General features: G+C 49.9%; 1 protein-coding gene across 3 annotated transcripts in view; it reads right to left on the bottom strand.

Moving 5' to 3' along the window:
- wdr95 (WD40 repeat domain 95) overlaps positions 1–15,379 on the bottom strand; it is a 220,449-nt gene extending 205,070 nt beyond the window's left edge. For 2 of the 3 annotated variants that reach the window (XM_072476980.1, XM_072476981.1), the window contains exons 1-2: positions 15,239–15,367; positions 6,021–6,300 (exon numbers count right to left, since the gene is read on the bottom strand). In XM_072476980.1, the coding sequence (XP_072333081.1) occupies positions 6,021–6,300; positions 15,239–15,306 (348 nt within the window). In that variant the 5' untranslated portion in view covers positions 15,307–15,367. Of the gene's footprint in view, positions 1–6,020; positions 6,301–15,238 lie in introns of all 3 variants that reach the window. The other variant, XR_011935212.1, reaches the window with a different exon arrangement.
- Between the last annotated feature and the right edge of the window lie 3,600 nt (positions 15,380–18,979).

Genomic DNA, 18,979 nt, shown 5'->3' with positions numbered 1-18,979 from the left:
AGCACAGGGAGGGACAGAGGGACGAAGGCTAGGGGAGTCGGGGGAGAGCGCAGAACAAAAGAGAAGCAAAGAGAATGGGGAGGTAGAGAAGCAGTACAGGCATAGGCCTCGGCGGGCACGGAGCAGGGTGAGGAACCAAGATGGCGCCGCAAACAGCCACTCGGGTGGGCCTCAGGGCGAAGGGAGACCCTGGAGTGCAGGGGCGCACCCACGTGGCGTACACATGGCTGGCGGCCATGTTGGGTGCTCCTGGACAAAGGGAAACCCTGGAGCACTGGGACCCGACCTCATGGGGAGAGCGGCGACCATGGCCATTTTGGACGGCCCCATAACAAAGGGAAACCCTGGAGCGCAGAGGGGGGCCCACCAGGTAAGTATGGGTGATCCCGCAGGACCGGGGGGGTCAGAAACCCCTCCACCAGGATTGTTACCTGGAATGTAAGGGGACTCAACGGCCCAGTGAAAAGATCCAGAGTCTTCGCCCACCTAAGAAACCTAAAGCAGACATAATCTACCTACAAGAGACACGACGCATCTGAGGAAGAAGGACCGACGGCTGGTAAGGAAGGGCTGGGTGGGACAGACGTGCCACACATACTACGGGACGAGGGCTAGTGGGGGTGGCAATATTAATTAGGAAGAGGACGAGGTTTACGGAAACCAAGACAATTACGGACCCAGAGTGACGGTACGTCATGGTCAGCTGTGTCCTGGAAGGGGCACCGGTCATACTGGCAAATGTGTACGCACCCAACTGGGACGACACAGAATTCATAAGGAAGACTATGGCGGAAATCGCCGACCTTGACACACACCGACTGATTATGGGTGCAGGACCCACTGACCGATCGATCAAACCCCGGAACGGGGAAAAAGACTAGCAATGCGAAGGAACTAGGAGCATTAATGGAGCAGATGGGGGTGGTGGACCCATGGAGGTTCCTGCACCCGGGAGAAAAGGAATTCTCATACTTTTCACAAGTACACAAGGTATACTACCCGTATTGACTTCTTTGCAGTGGGGAAATAGGTGCTTCCAGGGATCACGGGAACGGAGTACTCCGCGATCGTTATCTCCGACCACGCTCCACACTATATGGATGTGAAGTTGGAGACAGGCCGTGCCCAGCGCCCCACGTGGAGGCTGGACACGGACCTCCTGGTCGACAAGGCTTTCTGCCAAAAAACATCGCGGGCCATAGGCGATCACGTTAGTAACAACCAAAACGGGGAGGTCTCACCCTCCACATTTTGGAAGGCACTGAAGGCCGTGATTAGAGGAGAGATCATAGCCGACAAGGCAACAGAGATAGGGAAGAGAGGGTGATCAGGCAACAACTGGTAGACTCCATTCTGGAAGTCGACAGAATATACTCCGAGGCCCCAACCATAGAACTGCTGGCGGAGAGGAAAAAGCTGCAAATGGACTTTAACCTGCTATTCACTAGGAAAGCAGTGTACCAACTCCACCAGACACAGGGGACCTTCTATGAACACGGAGCCAAGGCTGGCCGCCTAGTGGTAACAGAACCAAAGGAGGTCAATCGAGCATTTGAGACATTCTACCGGGGACTGTACACTGCTGAACGTGGATGCAAAAATACTCGCAAAGGTCCTGGCCAAAAGGCTGGAGGGCTGCGTACCAGAGGTGGTCGCAGAGGACCAAACGGGCTTTGTCAAGGGTAGGCGGCTCACAGCGAACATCATGAGGCTGCTGAATGTATTAATAACGCCCCCTCCAACCCCCACGAGAGAACACCAGAGGTGATCGTCTCCCTGGACGTAGAAAAGGCCTTTGACAGAGTCGAATGGAGCTACCTCCTCGAGGTACTGGAACGGTTTGGGCTAGGAGCGGGATTCACCGCCTGGGTGAGGCTCCTGTACAACGCTCCCAAAGCAAGTGTCCGAACTAACACCACCAGCTCTGAATACTTCCAGCTACAGAGAGGAACAAGACAGGGCTGCCCCCTGTCCCCACTCTTGTTCGCACCAGCAATCAAACCCCTGGTAATAGCCCTGTGGGATGCAAAAAGCTGGAAGTGAATCCGGAGAGGAGACAGGGAGCACAGAGTTTCACTCTATGCAGATGACCTGCTCCTCTATGTCTCGAAGCCACAGGAGGGATTGAAGGCAATACTGCAAATACTGAAAGAGTTTCCAAACCTCTTGGCTACAAGCTTCACCTGGGTAGAAGCGAGGCATTCCCAGTGAACCCAAAAGGGGGAGGACAGAGCTGGAGGGGCTCCTGTGTAAAATGGCCCAGAGCAGATTCCGTTACCTGGGGATCCAGATAGCCAGAGACTGGACACAAGATCCACAAGTGGAACCTGACCAGCCTGGTGGAGGAAGTAAGAAAAGACTTTCAACGGTGGGGCTCACTCCCACTCTCCCTGGCGGGGAGAGTGCAGACGATCAAGATGAACGTACTGCCAAGGTTCCTCTTCCTGTTTAGATCCATACTGATGTTCATCCCCAAGGCCTTTTTCCAAAATGTAGACAGTCTAATCATGGCGTTTGTGTGGGGTTAAGAACCCGAGAATTCCCAAATCGACACTGCAAAGAAGGAAAATCAAAGGGGGCTTGGCCTTACCAAACCTACAATACTACCACTGGGCAGCAACGGCAGAAAGAGTGAGGGGATGGGTACAAGAACCCGACACAGATTGGATACAAATGGAGGGGGCATCCTGTAAAAGAGCAACCCTCCGGGCCCTGGCTACAACAGCATCCTATCCCCCTCAACAAAGGTACACAACGAGCCCAGTGGTAGCAGCCACGCTGAGAACGTGGACCCAGTTGAAACAACCCTTCGGGATAACTAAAATGTCCCCCATGGCCCCCATCTGCAGCAATCACTGAATCCCCCCCAGCCATGCTAGATACCACCTACAAATGATGGAGCCGGGACAGGGGCACACTGATGGTCGGGGACTTCTACGTAGGGCGCAGACTGGTGACACTGAACGAACTGACGAGGAAATGGAAACTAGCAAAAGGACAGGAAATTAGACGCCTCTAAATAAAACACTTCCTCCATAAAGAGACAGTAGGGTACCCTGGGGCCCCAGAAAGCACACTACTAGAGGACCTGATAGGCACAAGCAGCGAGGGGGGGGAGGCGATGTGGGAAAATATACGAACAACTACTGGACAGAGTTCGAACACCACTGGACGAGACCAGACAAAAATGGGAGGGCGAACTGGGGACAAAGGTAGGGTGGGGACTCTGGAGCGCAGCAGTGAGCAGGGTGAACTCCACCTCCTCCTACGCAAGGCTAAGCCTAACGCAGCTCAAAGTGGTGCACAGAGTGCACCTGACCAGAACCCGAATGAGCAGGTTCTTCCCGGAGGTGGAGGATAAATGTGAGCGGAGCCAGAGGGGCCCGGACAACCACACCCACATGTTTTGGGCTTGCCCCAAGCTTGCTGGGTTCTGCACAGCCTTCTCCGAGACAATGTCCAAGGTTGTGGGGGTGAGGGTGAAGTCATGCCCGATAGTGGCAATCTTCGGGGTATCGGAGCAGCCAGAGTTACACATGGGGAAGGGGGCCAACGCCCTTGCTTTCACTTCCCTAATCTCACGCCGGAGAATCCTGCTCGGCTGGCGATCAGCAGCACTACCCACAGCTGCAGACTGGCTCGCTGACCTTTCGGAATTTCTCCACCTGGAGAAGATTAAGTACGCCATCCGAGGGTCGGAGGAAGGCTTCCTGGATACTTGGGGACAAGTTGTCAGCCTGTCCCAGACCCTGTTCGAGGCCTGCAACGAGGAGTAAGCTAAGAATAAAAAAACAAGGTAGATGAGGAACCAAAGGTCTGCACAACCCGGGTGGGAGGGGAGGGAGGGCGGAAGATTCACTACTGCAACAGAAGGTTATTGGAGCAAAGTGGTTCAAGTTGTAATGATCTCGTGGCTGGGTGGAGGTGGGTTGGCAAATCCACAGAGCAACAAATTTTCCTCTTCGGGCTCGGAGGAGAACTCCTGTTCTTCCCAATCCCGCTAAAGCAAGTTTGCTTCAATTTCCTTTGGGGAGCCTCGTTGGTTTCTCAACAATTTGACTTGGCAAGGGCAGCCATGGTCAGTGCTAGGTTCAGCACTAGGTTGAGATGCTATTGGAACCCCATATATGCCATGGGACCTCTATTTGTATTTATCAATCAGGCTCCCACCAGCATATGAACAGACAAACATACAAATTAAGTGCAGGACCTGCTTTGCCATTCAATAAGATCATGGCTGATCTGATTGTAACCTCACTCCACATTCCCACCTTCCGCCAATCACCTTTCACCCCCTTGCTTAGCAAGAATCTATCTACCTCGGCCTTAAAAGTATTGAAAGACTCTGCTTCAACTGCCTTTTGAGGAAGAGTGTTCCAAAGACTCACTACCCTCAGAGCCAATATTTCTCATCTCTGTCTTAAATGAATAGTGACCCCCCAGTACTAGATTCTCCCATAAGAGGAAACATCCGTTCCACATCCTCTTGTCACGTCCCCTCAGGATTTTATAGCCAGGATTCTCCGATCCAAATTCGCCCCGCCAACGCTACCAGCAAGGACGGAATATTTGGCATTCAGCCAAAACTCCATCCTCTGCAGCGGGAATAGAGGATTCCACCACGGTGAATAGACGGAGAATTCCGACCAATATGTTTCCATCAAGTTGTCTCGTACTCTTCTAAACTCTAGCGGAACAAGTCTAGCCCGCCCAACTTTTCCTCGTGAGACAACCTCTTCATTCCTGCATATAAAGTTTCTATAAAAAGTAACAAGCCTTAGGATTGGGAGCAGTTCCATATTCAGCAAAGGAGATAAAGAGATTGATTAAGAAGGAAAAAATAAAGCATGAGAGTAAACTCGCAAGCAACATAAAAGCTGACTGTAAATGCTTCTGCATGTAAAAAGAAAAGGATTAGTGAAGATAAATGTAGGTCCCTCACAATCCAAAGCGGGAAAATTTACAAGAGAGAAAAAGGAGCCTACAGAGTAATTAAACAAATACTTTAGTTCAATCTTCAAAGGGGAAGACACAAATAACTTTCTGTGTCTTCAGCAAATTTAGCAACCATACCTTCAGTCAATTCATCCAAGTCATTTATATAAAATGTTGATGCCACAGCACTGATCCCTGTGGCACACCACAAAAACCAGCTGTGTTAAAATGGGGAATTAACAGAAACAGAGCTGTATGTGGATGGGCCCCATTTTAACTGCTTCGCTGCTCCTTTCTCACCATTTGGGTTAATATTTCCCATGACAGAATGCAGAACTAGAGGACACACATAAAAATGCACCTCAAGTGTGGTGGGAAAATTCTATTTATTTTCATTTCATGACGGATTCTTATGAGTCACATTTATATGATCAGTTTAAAAGGATCCGATGAGTTATCTTGTTAGTGATGAGTTTGCAGATAGCAGGGTTAGACAACATTCAGGTATCAAATACTTCATGAGGCACAGGGACCTTGAAATTGGATCACCCCAGAACAGTGGCATGATCCACGTGCAGCCCAGGTTCCACGAGCCAAAACAGGTCAGTGACAGGACCACGTTCAACTGCTGTGGCAGCCTCTTTTTCTAATATTAGCAGTTAGCTCTGTACGCCATTTGTCGTCCCAGAGCCAACTTGGGCAAATGAGCCAGCTATTCGTTTTTAATTGTCTGCCCAAACCGTGGCTGCTGGATAAGGAGAGTTGAAAGTTACCCCCCACCCATCCCCTACTGGACGTTTTGGGTATGTGCCGCCCTATATCAAGCCATGAGCTGCATCAAATCAATCCACACCTATAGCACTGAAAAACAAATTGTACAAGGATTTCTAGATTCTATTGCTCAAAAGCAGTGCGAAATGAGAACAAGAGGTGAGAAAGTTGCATAAAGTATCAAACACGTCAGAAATCAAACCATGTCAACCCAGTCAGACCTAGTGCTAAGCAATTGTTTCACCAAACACGGCACATCACCGACCTAGTGCCATTTCAGAAATTTATTCAATTTCCAGGCTTATTTTCTTTACCTTGCCCTTTCTCAGGCTTTTTAGGGTGTCCCCGAACCTATGTATATTTTCATTTGCTGCCAGGTTCTGGGCGGGTCCCACCGAGTGCCTCTTGTTTTGCTGCTTCAGTAGCTCCCACTCCAACCACTCCGGCTGCTCCTTTTCATCCACCTGGGAAAACCACTCGTTGGGCGTGGGCCCACTTCTGGTTGCTGGGATGGATGTTTTCGCACGCGGCTGTGAAGATCTAATCCTAGATGTTGTAGGCTTGAGAGTGGCAGGTCTGATGTTATGGAAAATGCTGCAACACAATGAAAACTTAATAAGTGAACAATAATGTCCTTTTGCTTCAGAATCTTCTTTACAGTAAAACAGTAAAGTCGCCATAGTCCCAGATGACCATAGGCTGCTTTCCCCTTTGGGGGGGGGGAGCGCTGACTGGTGGTGATTTAACGAGGATCACTAAGACCTCAAGGCAAGGCCTTCATGAATAACCTTGACAGTGAAGCATCTGGAATGTCTTACGGATATAAGACAAGAATTGCTTTATTAGTGCTATTGAGCATTACCCAAGGCTTCTGAGAGCGGCTGGCTAACAGTTTTTCTGAATCCATTTTTAAACATGAACCTTAAAGCCCACATAGTAGGATATCAAAGAGATCGCAGCAATCATCCTGATCATCAGCAGTAAAATGCCATCATGAGCCATTTAAAGAAGGACAAACGAGTTGGGGAGACCAGGGCAATTGTTTCTGCTGATGAATGAAGTGATGAACAAGAAAGACAAATTTGATGAGGATGTGCTGCTAGAAACCTCACTGGGGAAAGAAGAGACAGGGAAAGAAAGGACTAATATGCATTGATCTGCTCTCCATCTCGCAAGCAACATCCTGTATTTACATAGTGCTTTTAGGATCGACAGAAGGTTACTCTCATTGACAAGTGTTGGTTGTAATCAAAATTAGAGGTGCCAAAAAAGATGAAGGCAATGCCCAGTGTCAAAACAAGGTGGAAAGTCACCAAAGGATAAAAATGTAGGATCTCAAGAATCTACCAAGAACGCTGCTAAGAGACAAGTATCTGCACAACCCACATGGGTCAGGATAGAGTGCTCTTTCGGAGGGTCCATGCAGTTTCAGTGGGCTGAATGGCCTCTTCTACACGGTAGGGATCCTATGATTCTACATGTGGCAATTCTGTGAAAAAGACTTTGTGTAAGAATATACATTCTCAATTTGAAGCATGTAGCATACCCCTGAAGCTGTCACTCCTGTCAATGTGCGTTAATGAGGACTGATAGTCAATTTGCAGCTGTTTTGAATACAGCAAGTGACCATACATAGCAAATAATCAACTTTGGTTAAGGGAAGGGTGGCAGAGTGGTGCAGTAGTTAGCACTGCTGCCTCACGGCGCCTAGGACCTGGGTTCGATCCCGGCTCTGGGTCAGAATCCATGTGGAGTTTGCACATTTTCCCCGTGTCTGTGTGGGTCTCACCCCCACAACCCAAAGATCTGCATGGTAGGTGGATTGGCCACGCTAACTTACCCCTTAATTGAGGAAATAACTTTGGTTAAGGGATGAACATTGTTGAGGATGCCAGGAGTACTTCCTCTCAAAATTATGACGTGGACTATTTTACATTTACACCTGAGCACACATCAGTTTAACACTTCATTTGAGAAGTGTGAACTCTGACAATATAGTTCGCACTTTGTATTGCACTGAAGTACAGTGGGCGGCACAATAGCACGGTAGCACAGTGGTTGTTTCTTAGCGCCAGGATCCCAGGTTCGATTCCCGCTTGGGTCACTGTCTGTGCGGAGTCTGCATGTTCTCCCCGTGTCTGTGTGGGTTTCCTCTGGGTGCTCCGGTTTCCCCCATAGTCCAAAAATGTGCAGGTTAGGTCGATTGACCATGCTAAATTGCACTCATGTCCAAAAAATGTTAGGTGGGGTTACTGGGTTATGGGGATAGGGTGGAGGTGTGGGCTTAGGTGGGGTGCCCTTTCCAAGGGAATTAGGAGCATCAGTGATTAGATAGAGGGAAATAAATTTACTGCCCATACTACCAGAGATACGATTGGAAATGGTGGTAACTTGCCAAATATAAGGTAAAATTTACAGAGCGACTGACTGCTGGACAAGGCAAACCCTTTCCTTTCTATTTATGGTTCTCTGAGGAATAGTTAATGGTCACCAACCATGGTTACTTCTGGTCCCGCTGATTGCGCACCCCCGCCCTGGGTTTCCTGGTGGTGTGGGGTGAATCAAAGGGAAATACATTGCGGGGAGACCAGACAATCCCACCCATTAATAGAACATAGAAAAACACAGCACAGAACAGGCCCTTCGGCCCACGATGTTGTGCCGAACCTTTGTCCTAGATTATCATAGAATTTACAGTGCAGAAGGAGGCCATTCGGCCCATCGAGTCTGCACCGGCCCTTGGAAAGAGCACCCTACCCAAGGTCAACACCTCCACCCTATCCCCATAACCCAGTAACCCCACCCAACACTAAGGGCAATTTTGGACACGAAGGGCAATTTATCATGACCAATCCACCTAACCTGCACATCTTTGGACTGTGGGAGGAAACCGGAGCACCCAGAGGAAACCCACGCACACACGGGGAGGATGTGCAGACTCCGCACAGACAGTGACCCAAGCCGGAATCGAACCTGGGACCCTGGAGCTGTGAAGCAATTGTGCTATCCAGAATGCTACCGTGCTGCCCTTAAGAACAAATTAATCTACACTATATCACTCTACCGTAATCCATGTACCTATCCAATAGCTGCTTGAAGGTCCCTAATGTTTCTGACTCAACTACTTCCACAGGCAGTGCATTCCATGCCCCCACTATTCTCTGGGTAAAGAACCTACCTCTGACATCCACCCTATATCTTCCACCATTCTCCTTAAATTTATGTCCCCTTGTAATGGTTTGTTCCACCCAGGGAAAAAGTCTCTGACTGTCTACTCTATCTATTCCCCTGATCATCTTATAAACCTCTATCAAGTCGCCACTCATCCTTCTCCGTTCTAATGAGAAAAGGCCTAGCACCCTCAACCTTTCCTCATAAGACCTACTCTCCATTCCAGGCAACATCCTGGTAAATCTCCTTTGCACCTTTTCCAAAGCTTCCACATCCTTCCTAAAATGAGGCGACCAGGACCGCACACAGTACTCCAAATGTGGCATTACCAAGGTTTTGTACAGTTGCATCATCACCTCACGGCTCTTAAATTCAATCCCTCTGTTAATGAACGCTAGCACACCATAGGCCTTCTTCACAGCTCTATCCACGTGAGTGGCAACTTTCAAAGATCTATGAACATAGACCCCAAGATCTCTCTGCTCCTCCACATTGCCAAGAACCCTACCGTTAACCCTGTATTCCGCATTCATATTTGTCCTTCCAAAATGGTCAACCTCACACTTTTCAGGGTTAAACTCCATCTGCCACTTCTCAGTCCAGCTCTGCATCCTATCTATGTCTCTTTACAGCTGACAACAGCCCTCCTCACTATCCACAACTCCACCAATCTGTGTCTCGTCTGCAAATTTACTGACCCACCCTTCAACTCCCTCATCCAAGTCATTAATGAAAATCACAAACAGCAGAGGATCCAGAACTGATCCCTGCGGTACGCCACTGGTAACTGGAATCCAGGCTGAATATTTGCCATCCACCACCACTCTCTGACTTCTATCGGTTAGCCAGTTCGTTTTCCAACTGGCCAGATGTCTCACTAGCCCATGCCTCCTTACTTTCTGCATAAGCCTACCATGGGTAACCTTATCAAATGCCTTACTAAAATCCATGTACACTACATCCACTGCTTTACCTTCATCCACATGCTTGGTCACCTCCTCAAAGAATTCATTAAGACTTGTAAGGCAAGACCTACCCCTCACAAATCCGTGCTGACTATCCCTAATCAAGCAGTGTCTTTCCAGATGCTCAGAAATCCTATCCCTCAGTACCATTTCCATTACTTTGCCTACCACCGAAGTAAGACTAACTGGCCTGTAATTCCCAGGGTTATCCCTATTCCCTTTTTTGAACAGGGGCACGACATTTGCCACTCTCCAATCCCCTGGTACCACCCCTGTTGACAGCGAGGACGAAAAGATCATTGCCAACGGCTCTGCAATTTCATCTCTTGCTTCCCATAGAATCCTTGGATATATCCCATCAGGCACGGGGGACTTGTCTATCCTCAAGTTTTTCAAAATGCCCAACACATCTTCCTTCCTAACAAGTATTTCCTTGAGCTTACCTGTCTGTTTCACACTGTCCTCTCCAACAATATGGCCCCTCTCATTTGTAAATACTGAAGAAAAGTACTCTTTCAAGACCTCTCCTATCTCTTGAGACTCAATACACAATCTCCCGCTACTGTCCTTGATCGGACCTACCCTCGCTCTAGTCATTCTCATATTTCTCACATATGTGTAAAAGGCCTTGGGGTTTTCCTTAATCCTACCCGCCAAAGATTTTTCATGCCCTCTCTTAGCTCTCCTAATCCCTTTCTTCAGTTCCCTCCTGGCTATCTTGTATCCCTCCAGCGCCCTGTCTGAACCTTGTTTCCTCAGCCTTACATAAGTCTCCTTCTTCCTCTTAACAAGACATTCAACCTCTCTTGTCAACCATGGTTCCCTCACTCGACCATCTCTTCCCTGCCTGACAGGAACATACATATCAAGGACATGTAGTACCTGTTCCTTGAACAAGTTCCACATTTCACTTGTGTCCTTCCCTGACAGCCTAAGTTCCCAACTTATACACTTCAATTCTTGTCTGACATCGTATTTACCCTTCCCCCAATTGTAAACCTTGCCCTGTTGCACGCACCTATCCCTCTCCATTACTAAAGTGAAAGTCACACGATTGTGGTCACTATCTCCAAAATGCTCCCCCACTAACAAATCTATCATTTGCCCTGGTTCATTACCAAGTACCAAATCCAATATGGCCTCCCCTCTGGTCAGACAATCTACATACTGTGTTAGAAAAGCTTCCTGGACACACTGCACAAACACCACCCCATCCAAACTATTTGATCTAAAGAGTTTCCACTCAATGTTTGGGAAGTTGAAGTCACCCATGACTACTACCTTGTGACTTCTGCACCTTTCCAAAATCTGTTTCTCAATCTGTTCCTCCACATCTCTGCTACTATTGGGGGGCCTATAGAAAACTCCCAACAAGGTGACTGCTCCTTTCCTATTTCTGACTTCAACCCATACTACCTCAGTAGGCAGATCCTCCTCGAACTGCCTTTCTGCAGCTGTTATACTATCTCTAATTAACAATGCCACCCCCCACCTCTTTTACCACCCTCCCTAATCTTATTGAAACATCTATAACCAGGGACCTCCAACAACCATTTCTGCCCCTCTTCTATCCAAGTTTCCGTGATGGCCACCACATCGTAGTCCCAAGTACCGATCCATGCCTTAAGTTCACCCACCTTATTCCTGATGCTTCTTGCATTGAAGTATACACACTTCAACCCATCTCCATGCCTGCAAGTACTCTCCTTTGTCAGTGTTCCCTTCCCCACTGCCTCACTACACGCTTTGGCGTCCTGAATATCGGCTACCTTAGTTGCTGGACTACAAATCCGGTTCCCATTCCCCTGCCAAATTAGTTTAAACCCTCCCGAAGAGTACTAGAAAACCTCCCTCCCAGGATATTGGTGCCCCTCGGGTTCAGATGCAACCCGTTCCGCTTGTCCCACATTCCCCAGAATGCGCTCCAATTGTCCAAATACCTGAAGCCCTCCCTCCTACATCATTCCTGCAGCCACGTGTTCAACTGCACTCTCTCCCTATTCCTAGCCTCGCTATCACGTGGCACCGGCAACAAACCAGAGATGACAACTCTGTCTGTCCTGGGTTTTAACTTCCAGCCTAACTCCCTAAACTCGTATATTACCTCCACACCCCTTTTCCTACCTATGTCGTTGGTACCAATATGCACCACGACTTCTGGCTGCTCCCCCTCCCCCTTAAGGATCCTGAAGACATGATCCGAGACATCCGAGGGGCAGCACGGTGGTTAGCACAATTGCTTCACAGCTCCAGGGTCCCAGGTTCGATTCCGGCTTGGGTCACTGTCTGTGCGGAGTCTGCACATCCTCCCCGTGTGTGCGTGGGTTTCCTCCGGGTGCTCCGGTTTCCTCCCACAGTCCAAAGATGTGCAGGTTAGGTGGATTGGCTATGCTAAATTGCCCTTAGTGTCCAAAATTGCCCTTAGTGTTGGGTGGGGTTACTGGGTTATGGGGATAGGGTGGAGGTGTTGACCTTGGGTAGGGTGCTCTTTCCAAGAGCCGGTGTGGACTCGATGGGCCGAATGGCCTCCTTCTGCACTGTAAATTCTATGATAATCTATGATAATCCCTGGCCCTGGCACCCAGGAGGCAACATACCTTCCGGGCGTCTCGTTCGCAACCACAGAATTTCCTATCTATTCCCCTAACCATTGAATCTCCTATTACTATTGCTCTTCTGTTCTCCCCCCTTCCCTTCTGAGCCCCAGAGCCAGACTCAGTGCCAGAGACCTGGCCGCTAGGGCCTTCCCCCGGTAGGTCATCCCCCCAACAGCATCCAAAACGGTATACTTGTTTTGAAGGGGAACGGCCATGAGGGATCCCTGCACTGGCTGCCTGTTTGTTTTCTTTCCCCTGACTGTAACCCAGCTACTCTTGTCCTGTACCTTGGGTGTGGTTACCTCCCTGTAACTCTTCTCTATAACCTCCTCTGCCTCCCGGATGATCCGAAGTTCATCCAGCTCCAGCTCCAGTTCCCGAACACGGTCTTTGAGGAGCTGGAGTTGGGTGCACTTCCCGCAGGTATAGTCAGCAGGGACACCGGTGGTATCCCTCACCACCCACATCCTACAGGAGGAGCGTGCAACTGCTGTAGCCTCCATCCCCTCTTACCTTACAGAATATAGCTGCCCTGTGGACCAACTGGACCTCCGCCCTCCGACTCTGCTCCCAGTCAGCTGCACTCTCTGTAAACTCCTGGCTCCCTTCTCGCTCTTTGCCGAAATGAAATGAAAGGAGCACCTTACTCACTCCTCACCTAATTCCCTCAGTCACCAAACTCTCACTATAGCACTCAAATGAACCAAATTCAGCACTCAGTGCAAACAAAGTCTGCACTGTAGCTGGACCACTTTTATACTGTGAATCTAGCCTCTGAAAACTGGCCTAATCCAATTAACTAATTAATTATGTGTCACTCTACACATGGTACCAGATTTGCAGAGGTTTTCCAAAATTTTCCATTTTTATTTTGGATTTTCAGCATTTGCAGTATTTTGCTTCAGCATCTCTGTGACTTGGTCACATTATGGTAAAGCACATTGGTTTGCCATAAACTGAGGTACAAATGCTCCAGCAACTCCAGGTAACAGCTGGTGCGTGTTTAAACAGAGAAATTTGAAGTTTCTGTCTGCTGTCTGAGACCAGCTACTCTATTGGTAGCTTTGCGAAAGGTGCATTTAATTGACTCTCTCATAATTGGCATGCATTGCACAGTGTGAAGTAATTCAATGCATTCTATGCGCGATTCGAGCAGGAAACCAACGATCCGCTGTCAAGTGCCCCAGCAGCCCATATCACACCCATACCCACCATCACAGTTTCCGATGTCAGATCGGCCTTCCTGAAAGTGAACCCTCGGAAGGCGATCGGTCCGGACGGGATCTCTGGTTGCACTCAGAGCCTGCGCGGACCAGCTGGCAGATGTGTTTGCGGACATCTTTAACCTGTCCCTACTCCGCTCCGAGGTCCACACCTGCTTCAAGAAGACCACCATTATACTGGTGCCAAAGATGAACCAGGCAACATGCCTCAATTACTGCTGTCCGGTGGCCCTGACATCAGTCGTAATGACGTGCTTCGAGAGGTTGGTCATGAAGCGCATCACCTCCATACTCCCAGCACGCCTTGATCCACTGCAATTCGCATACTGCTGCAACCGGTCCACAGGGCAATTTAGCATTGCAAACGACCTAACCTGCACATTTTTGGACTGTGGGAGAAAACCGGAGCACCCGGGGGAAACCCACGCAGACACGGGGAGAATGTGCAGATTCCGCACAGACAGTAACCCAAGCTGAGAATCAAACATGGGACCCTGGAGCTGTGAAGCAACTGTGCTAACCACTGTGCGACCGTACACTGTGTTAATTGCTGCCAATCTCTCTGGCACTGAAAATTAACCACTACAACTGTGAATTCTCATTCCTTCAGGTTTTTAATTGTTGTTGGAGATTTTTAAATGTAAATTGTTTCCCCTTTCTGCTTCTTTTCTCTTCATCCTATCTCTTTTTATTTCTCATTGTGCCCTGATGTGAAATTGACCCCTCCCCCCCCCAATTCTTACATCATTTCTCAATCCAGACACGGTTACTTGTATTTTACTCAGCTCCCAGATTTCCTCACTGATAGTTGCCACCTCGCACTTTCAACAGCTTGTGGCAAAAAGCATCATAGCGAGTAAATGGGCAAGGGGGAAGTCTCACTAACGGCGTGCGCCAGGAAACTGCAAATCGTGGATTCATATGTAAATGTATCGGTGCCTGGTCTTCCAGCCAATTGAAAGGAGATTGGCTGAACGACGACTTGAATTCAAGTGATAGACAAAAGTGCTGCCTTGGAATCATTAAATCCCGAATGGGGGTTGCTTTCATTGAATGATGTGGTCAGTGTCCAATGTTTTGCTGAATGGCTCACCATGCAGTTTCGGGAGTTCCCAGAGACGTCCCCCTGCCCTGGTTGAGAAATCAGCCAGGACAATTCTTTCTCCTTCAGGTTTTAAAGAACCACCTCCACCTCGAAACAGTTTCGGGTCTACACCCAAATTAAAAACTGTGGAGTAGCTCAAGACCCTCCCGTACTGGGCGACATGACCCCAGCCTCTTACTGACTGGGAATGACCCAGTTCATCGCCTGCCAGGTGAAAATACTGCCCAGACACTGGAGAGGAGCCTCGGCTACCCTGACAACAGCGAATGGCATCTACACAACACTGGACAAATAAATGCTTAGCTGACACTTTAATTTCACAAGAAGCGGATCCATACATTTCTATTCGGAGATACATCCTGCAGAGTCCCGCACTTTACAGCCCCCTCACGCTGCAGCTATCCCGTGACAGCCACTTTTTGAATGACGTTTGACACGAATGTCTTTTGTGGACGTCCATTAGAAAAGTACCTGCTTATGGCGTAAGTTTCCAGCTTGCCAGCGGCGGAACTTGGCCGCACTTTCTTTCCCAGCGGCATTGTTGCCAGTTTCTGATCTCTGAGCTATTCCTGGGCAATGGACCGCATGTTAGATGAGGACAAGTTTTAAGCCACTTCTTCCAGCGGAACCATTGCCGTCTCCTCGCTCAGCCTTAGTAACCTGACGCTGCTCTCACCTGTCAATGCACAGCACCAAACAACACTTAAAGGTACACCTCCTCCTCCCGCCCAGAACACTAAATGCTGCTGTCTAGTCCAAATGATTCAAAGGGAGATTTAGTCATTCCAATTTAGAGATTTGGAACCTCGAGATAAGCAAGACGGGTTAAATACAATAAAGTGCTGATCAGGTTTATTCGCAATAAAATGATGTATTTACTTTCAAAATCAGTCAAAAACACCAGATCTCCTGGTCCCCGTGGTGGTGAAAGCAGAGATGTAATAATAATTTTTATTAGTGTCACAAGAAGGCTTACATTAATACTGTGTGGTAGTCACTACTAGTAGTATTTTACATGTATTACGGCATTGCCCGTATAGTAGAGGTACATGGGTAAATCCCTGCCTGCTGGCTCCGCCCAGTAGGCGGTGTATAAATGTGTGTGCTCGCCGGTGCTGCTCCCATTCTGGTTCCAGCTACAGGAGGCACAACATCTTTGCTCAATAAAGTCTTGATTATTCCACTACTCTCGTCTTTGTGGTAATTGATAGGGCAAAAATTTATTGAGCAAAGATTTTTTTTTAAACGATGGATCTCCGCATCAAGCCTGATCGCCTGCAGCTGAGACCTCAAGCAGCCAACGCTATGTCCGCCTTTGACCACTGGCTAGCCTGCTTCGAAAGCTACCTCCGAACATCCGCTGAGGAACCCTCGGACTCGCAGAAGCTCCAAGTCCTCTATTCACGGGTGAGCCCTGACATTTTTCCCCTCACCCGGGATGCGCCCACTTACTCTGAAGCGATGGACCACCTGAAGGGACACTACGTTCGACCAATTAATAAAGTATACGCCAGGCACCTCCTGGTCACGAGACAGCAAATCCCCGGGGAGTCTCTGGACGATTTCTGGCGTGCCCTGCACATCCGAGGTAGGAACTGTGACTGCCAGGCGGTTTCGGCAGTCCAGCACACTGAACTTTTAATCCGAGATGCTTACGTTACGGGCATGAAGTCTGCGTACGTCCGCCAACGGCTACTGGAAGGAGCCACGCTTGATTTTGCGGGAACTAGGCAGCTCGCTAATTTGTTAGAAGTGGCCTCCCATAACGTCCAGTCCTACGCCCCCGACCGTGCGGCACCCTCGTGGGCCCCACCAGCTGCCGACTCCAGCTCACCGCAACCCTGCACCACGCGGCAGCCAACCAACTCTGGGGGCCCAAGTGCTATTTTTGCCGGCAAAACAAACACCCCAGGCAGTGCTGCCCGGCGCGGGGCGAAGAAGGGGCTGTGGGAAGAAGGGACACTTTGTTTCTGTTTGCCAGGCCCGGTTAGTCGCCGCTGTTTCCAGGCCCGGCGTGCCTACACTCCCCATGGGCGCCGCCATTTTCCCCTTTGCAAGCCTCTTTGATGTCGCCCACCATGTACGCCCCTTGGGCGCCGCCATCTTCGGCCCCATTTTGGACGGCGTCTCAGGACTCCTGCTCATCTGGCCGTTCATCGCCTGCCGCTACCTCCACCACCACTGACCAGCCTCCCAGCATCTGCCGCAGCTCGCCTCTATCACCCTGGATCAGTCCCGGCCCCGCAACCTCGCGACCGTGACGACGACGGTGAAGATCGATGGGCACGAGACGTCCTGCCTTTTTGTCTTCGGAAGCACAGAGAGCTTCATCCTCACCACTACGGTAAGGCGCTGCTCCCTTCCGGTACACCCCATCACCCAGAAAATCTCCCTGGCCTCCGGATCCCATTCTGTGGAAATCCAGGGGTACTGCATCGCAACCCTCACCGTCCAAGGTGTAGAGTTCAGCAACTTCCGGCTCTACGTCCTCCCCCACCTCTGCGCTGCCCTGTTACTAGGCCTGGACTTTCAGAGCCATCTCCAAAGCCTAACATTAAAATTTGGTGGACCCCTACCCCCCTCACCGTATGCGGCCTCACGACCCTTAATGTCGATCCACCTTCCCTGTTTGCGAACCTCACCCTGGATTTCAAACCCGTCGCCACTAGGAGCAGACGGTACAGTGCCCAGGACAGGACCTTCATCAGGTCGGAGGTTCAACGACTTCTGCGGGAAGGGGTCATTGAGGCCAGCAATAGCCCCTGGGGAGCTCAAGTGGTGGTAGTAAAGACTGGGGAGAAGCACAGGATGGTCATTGACTACAGTCAGACCATCAACCGGTACACGCAGCTCGACGCATACCCCCTCCCACGCGTACCGACATGGTCAATCAGATTGCGCAATATCGAGTCTTTTCCACAGTGGACCTGAAGTCCGCCTACCACCAGCTCCCCATCTGCCCGGAGGACCGCCAGTACACTACTTTCGAAGCAGATGGCCGCCTCTATCACTTGCTTAGGGTTCCCTTCGGTGTCACTAATGGGGTCTCGGTATTCCAGCGAGAGATGAACCGAATAGTTGACCGGTATGGACTGCGGGCCACCTTCCCGTACCTAGATAACGTCACCATCTGCAGCCACGATCAGCAGGACCACGACGTGAACCTCCAAAAATTCCTCCAAACCACCAAACTCCTTAATCTCACATACAATAAGGAGAAATGTGTGTTCCGCACCAACCGCTTAGCCATCCTTGGCTATGTCATGGAAAATGGAGTCCTAGGACCCGACCCCGACCGCATGTGCCCCCTCAAGGAACTCCCACTTCCCCACTGCCCCAAGGCCCTGAAACGATGCCTGGGGTTTTTCTCCTACTATGCCCAGTGGGTCCCTAATTATGCGGACAAGGCCCGCCCACTCATTCAGTCCACAGTTTTTCCCTGACGACTGAGGCCCGCCAGGCCTTCAACCGTATCAAGGCAGACATCGCCAAGGCCACGATGCATGCGGTCAACGAGTCCCTCCCCTTCCAGGTGGAGAGTGATGCATCGGACGTAGCTCTGGCTACCACCCTCAACCAGGCGGGCAGGCCCATGGCCTTCTTTTCCCGCACACTCCATGCCTCCGAAATTCAGCACTCCTCTGTCGAAAAGGAGGCCCAAGCCATTGTGGAAGCTGTGCGACATTGGAGGCATTACCTGGCCGGCAGGAGATTTACTCTCCTCACTGACCAACGGTCGGTCGCCTTTATGTTTAATAACACACAGCGGGGTAAGATCAAAAATGACAAGATCTTGAGGTGGAGGATTGGGCTCTTCACCTATAAATATGAGATTTTGTATCGCCCGGGAAGCTCAACGAGCCCCCTGATGCCCTATCCCGCAGTACATGTGCCAGCGCACAAGTGGACCAACTCCGGGCTCTCCACTATGACCTCTGCCACCCGGGGGTCACCCGGTTCTTCCATTTCATCAAGGCCCGCAACCTGCCCTATTCCATTGAGGAGGTCAGGACCGTCACCAGAGACTGCCAGGTCTGCGCAGAGTGCAAGCCTCACTTCTACCGGCCATCGGGGATCCTCTTTTATGAGCGATGAGCTGCATCAGTTCCTGCTCAGCAAGGGAATTGCCTCGAGCAGGACGACCAGCTACAACCTCCGGGGAAACGGGCAGGTGGAGAGTGAGAACGGGACGGTCTGGAAGGCCGTCCTGCT

The sequence above is a fragment of the Scyliorhinus torazame genome, chromosome 15, assembly GCF_047496885.1.
Source record: "Scyliorhinus torazame isolate Kashiwa2021f chromosome 15, sScyTor2.1, whole genome shotgun sequence".
Classification (NCBI taxonomy): Eukaryota; Metazoa; Chordata; class Chondrichthyes; order Carcharhiniformes; family Scyliorhinidae; genus Scyliorhinus; species Scyliorhinus torazame.
This window is presented reverse-complemented; position numbering and strand designations above follow the sequence as displayed.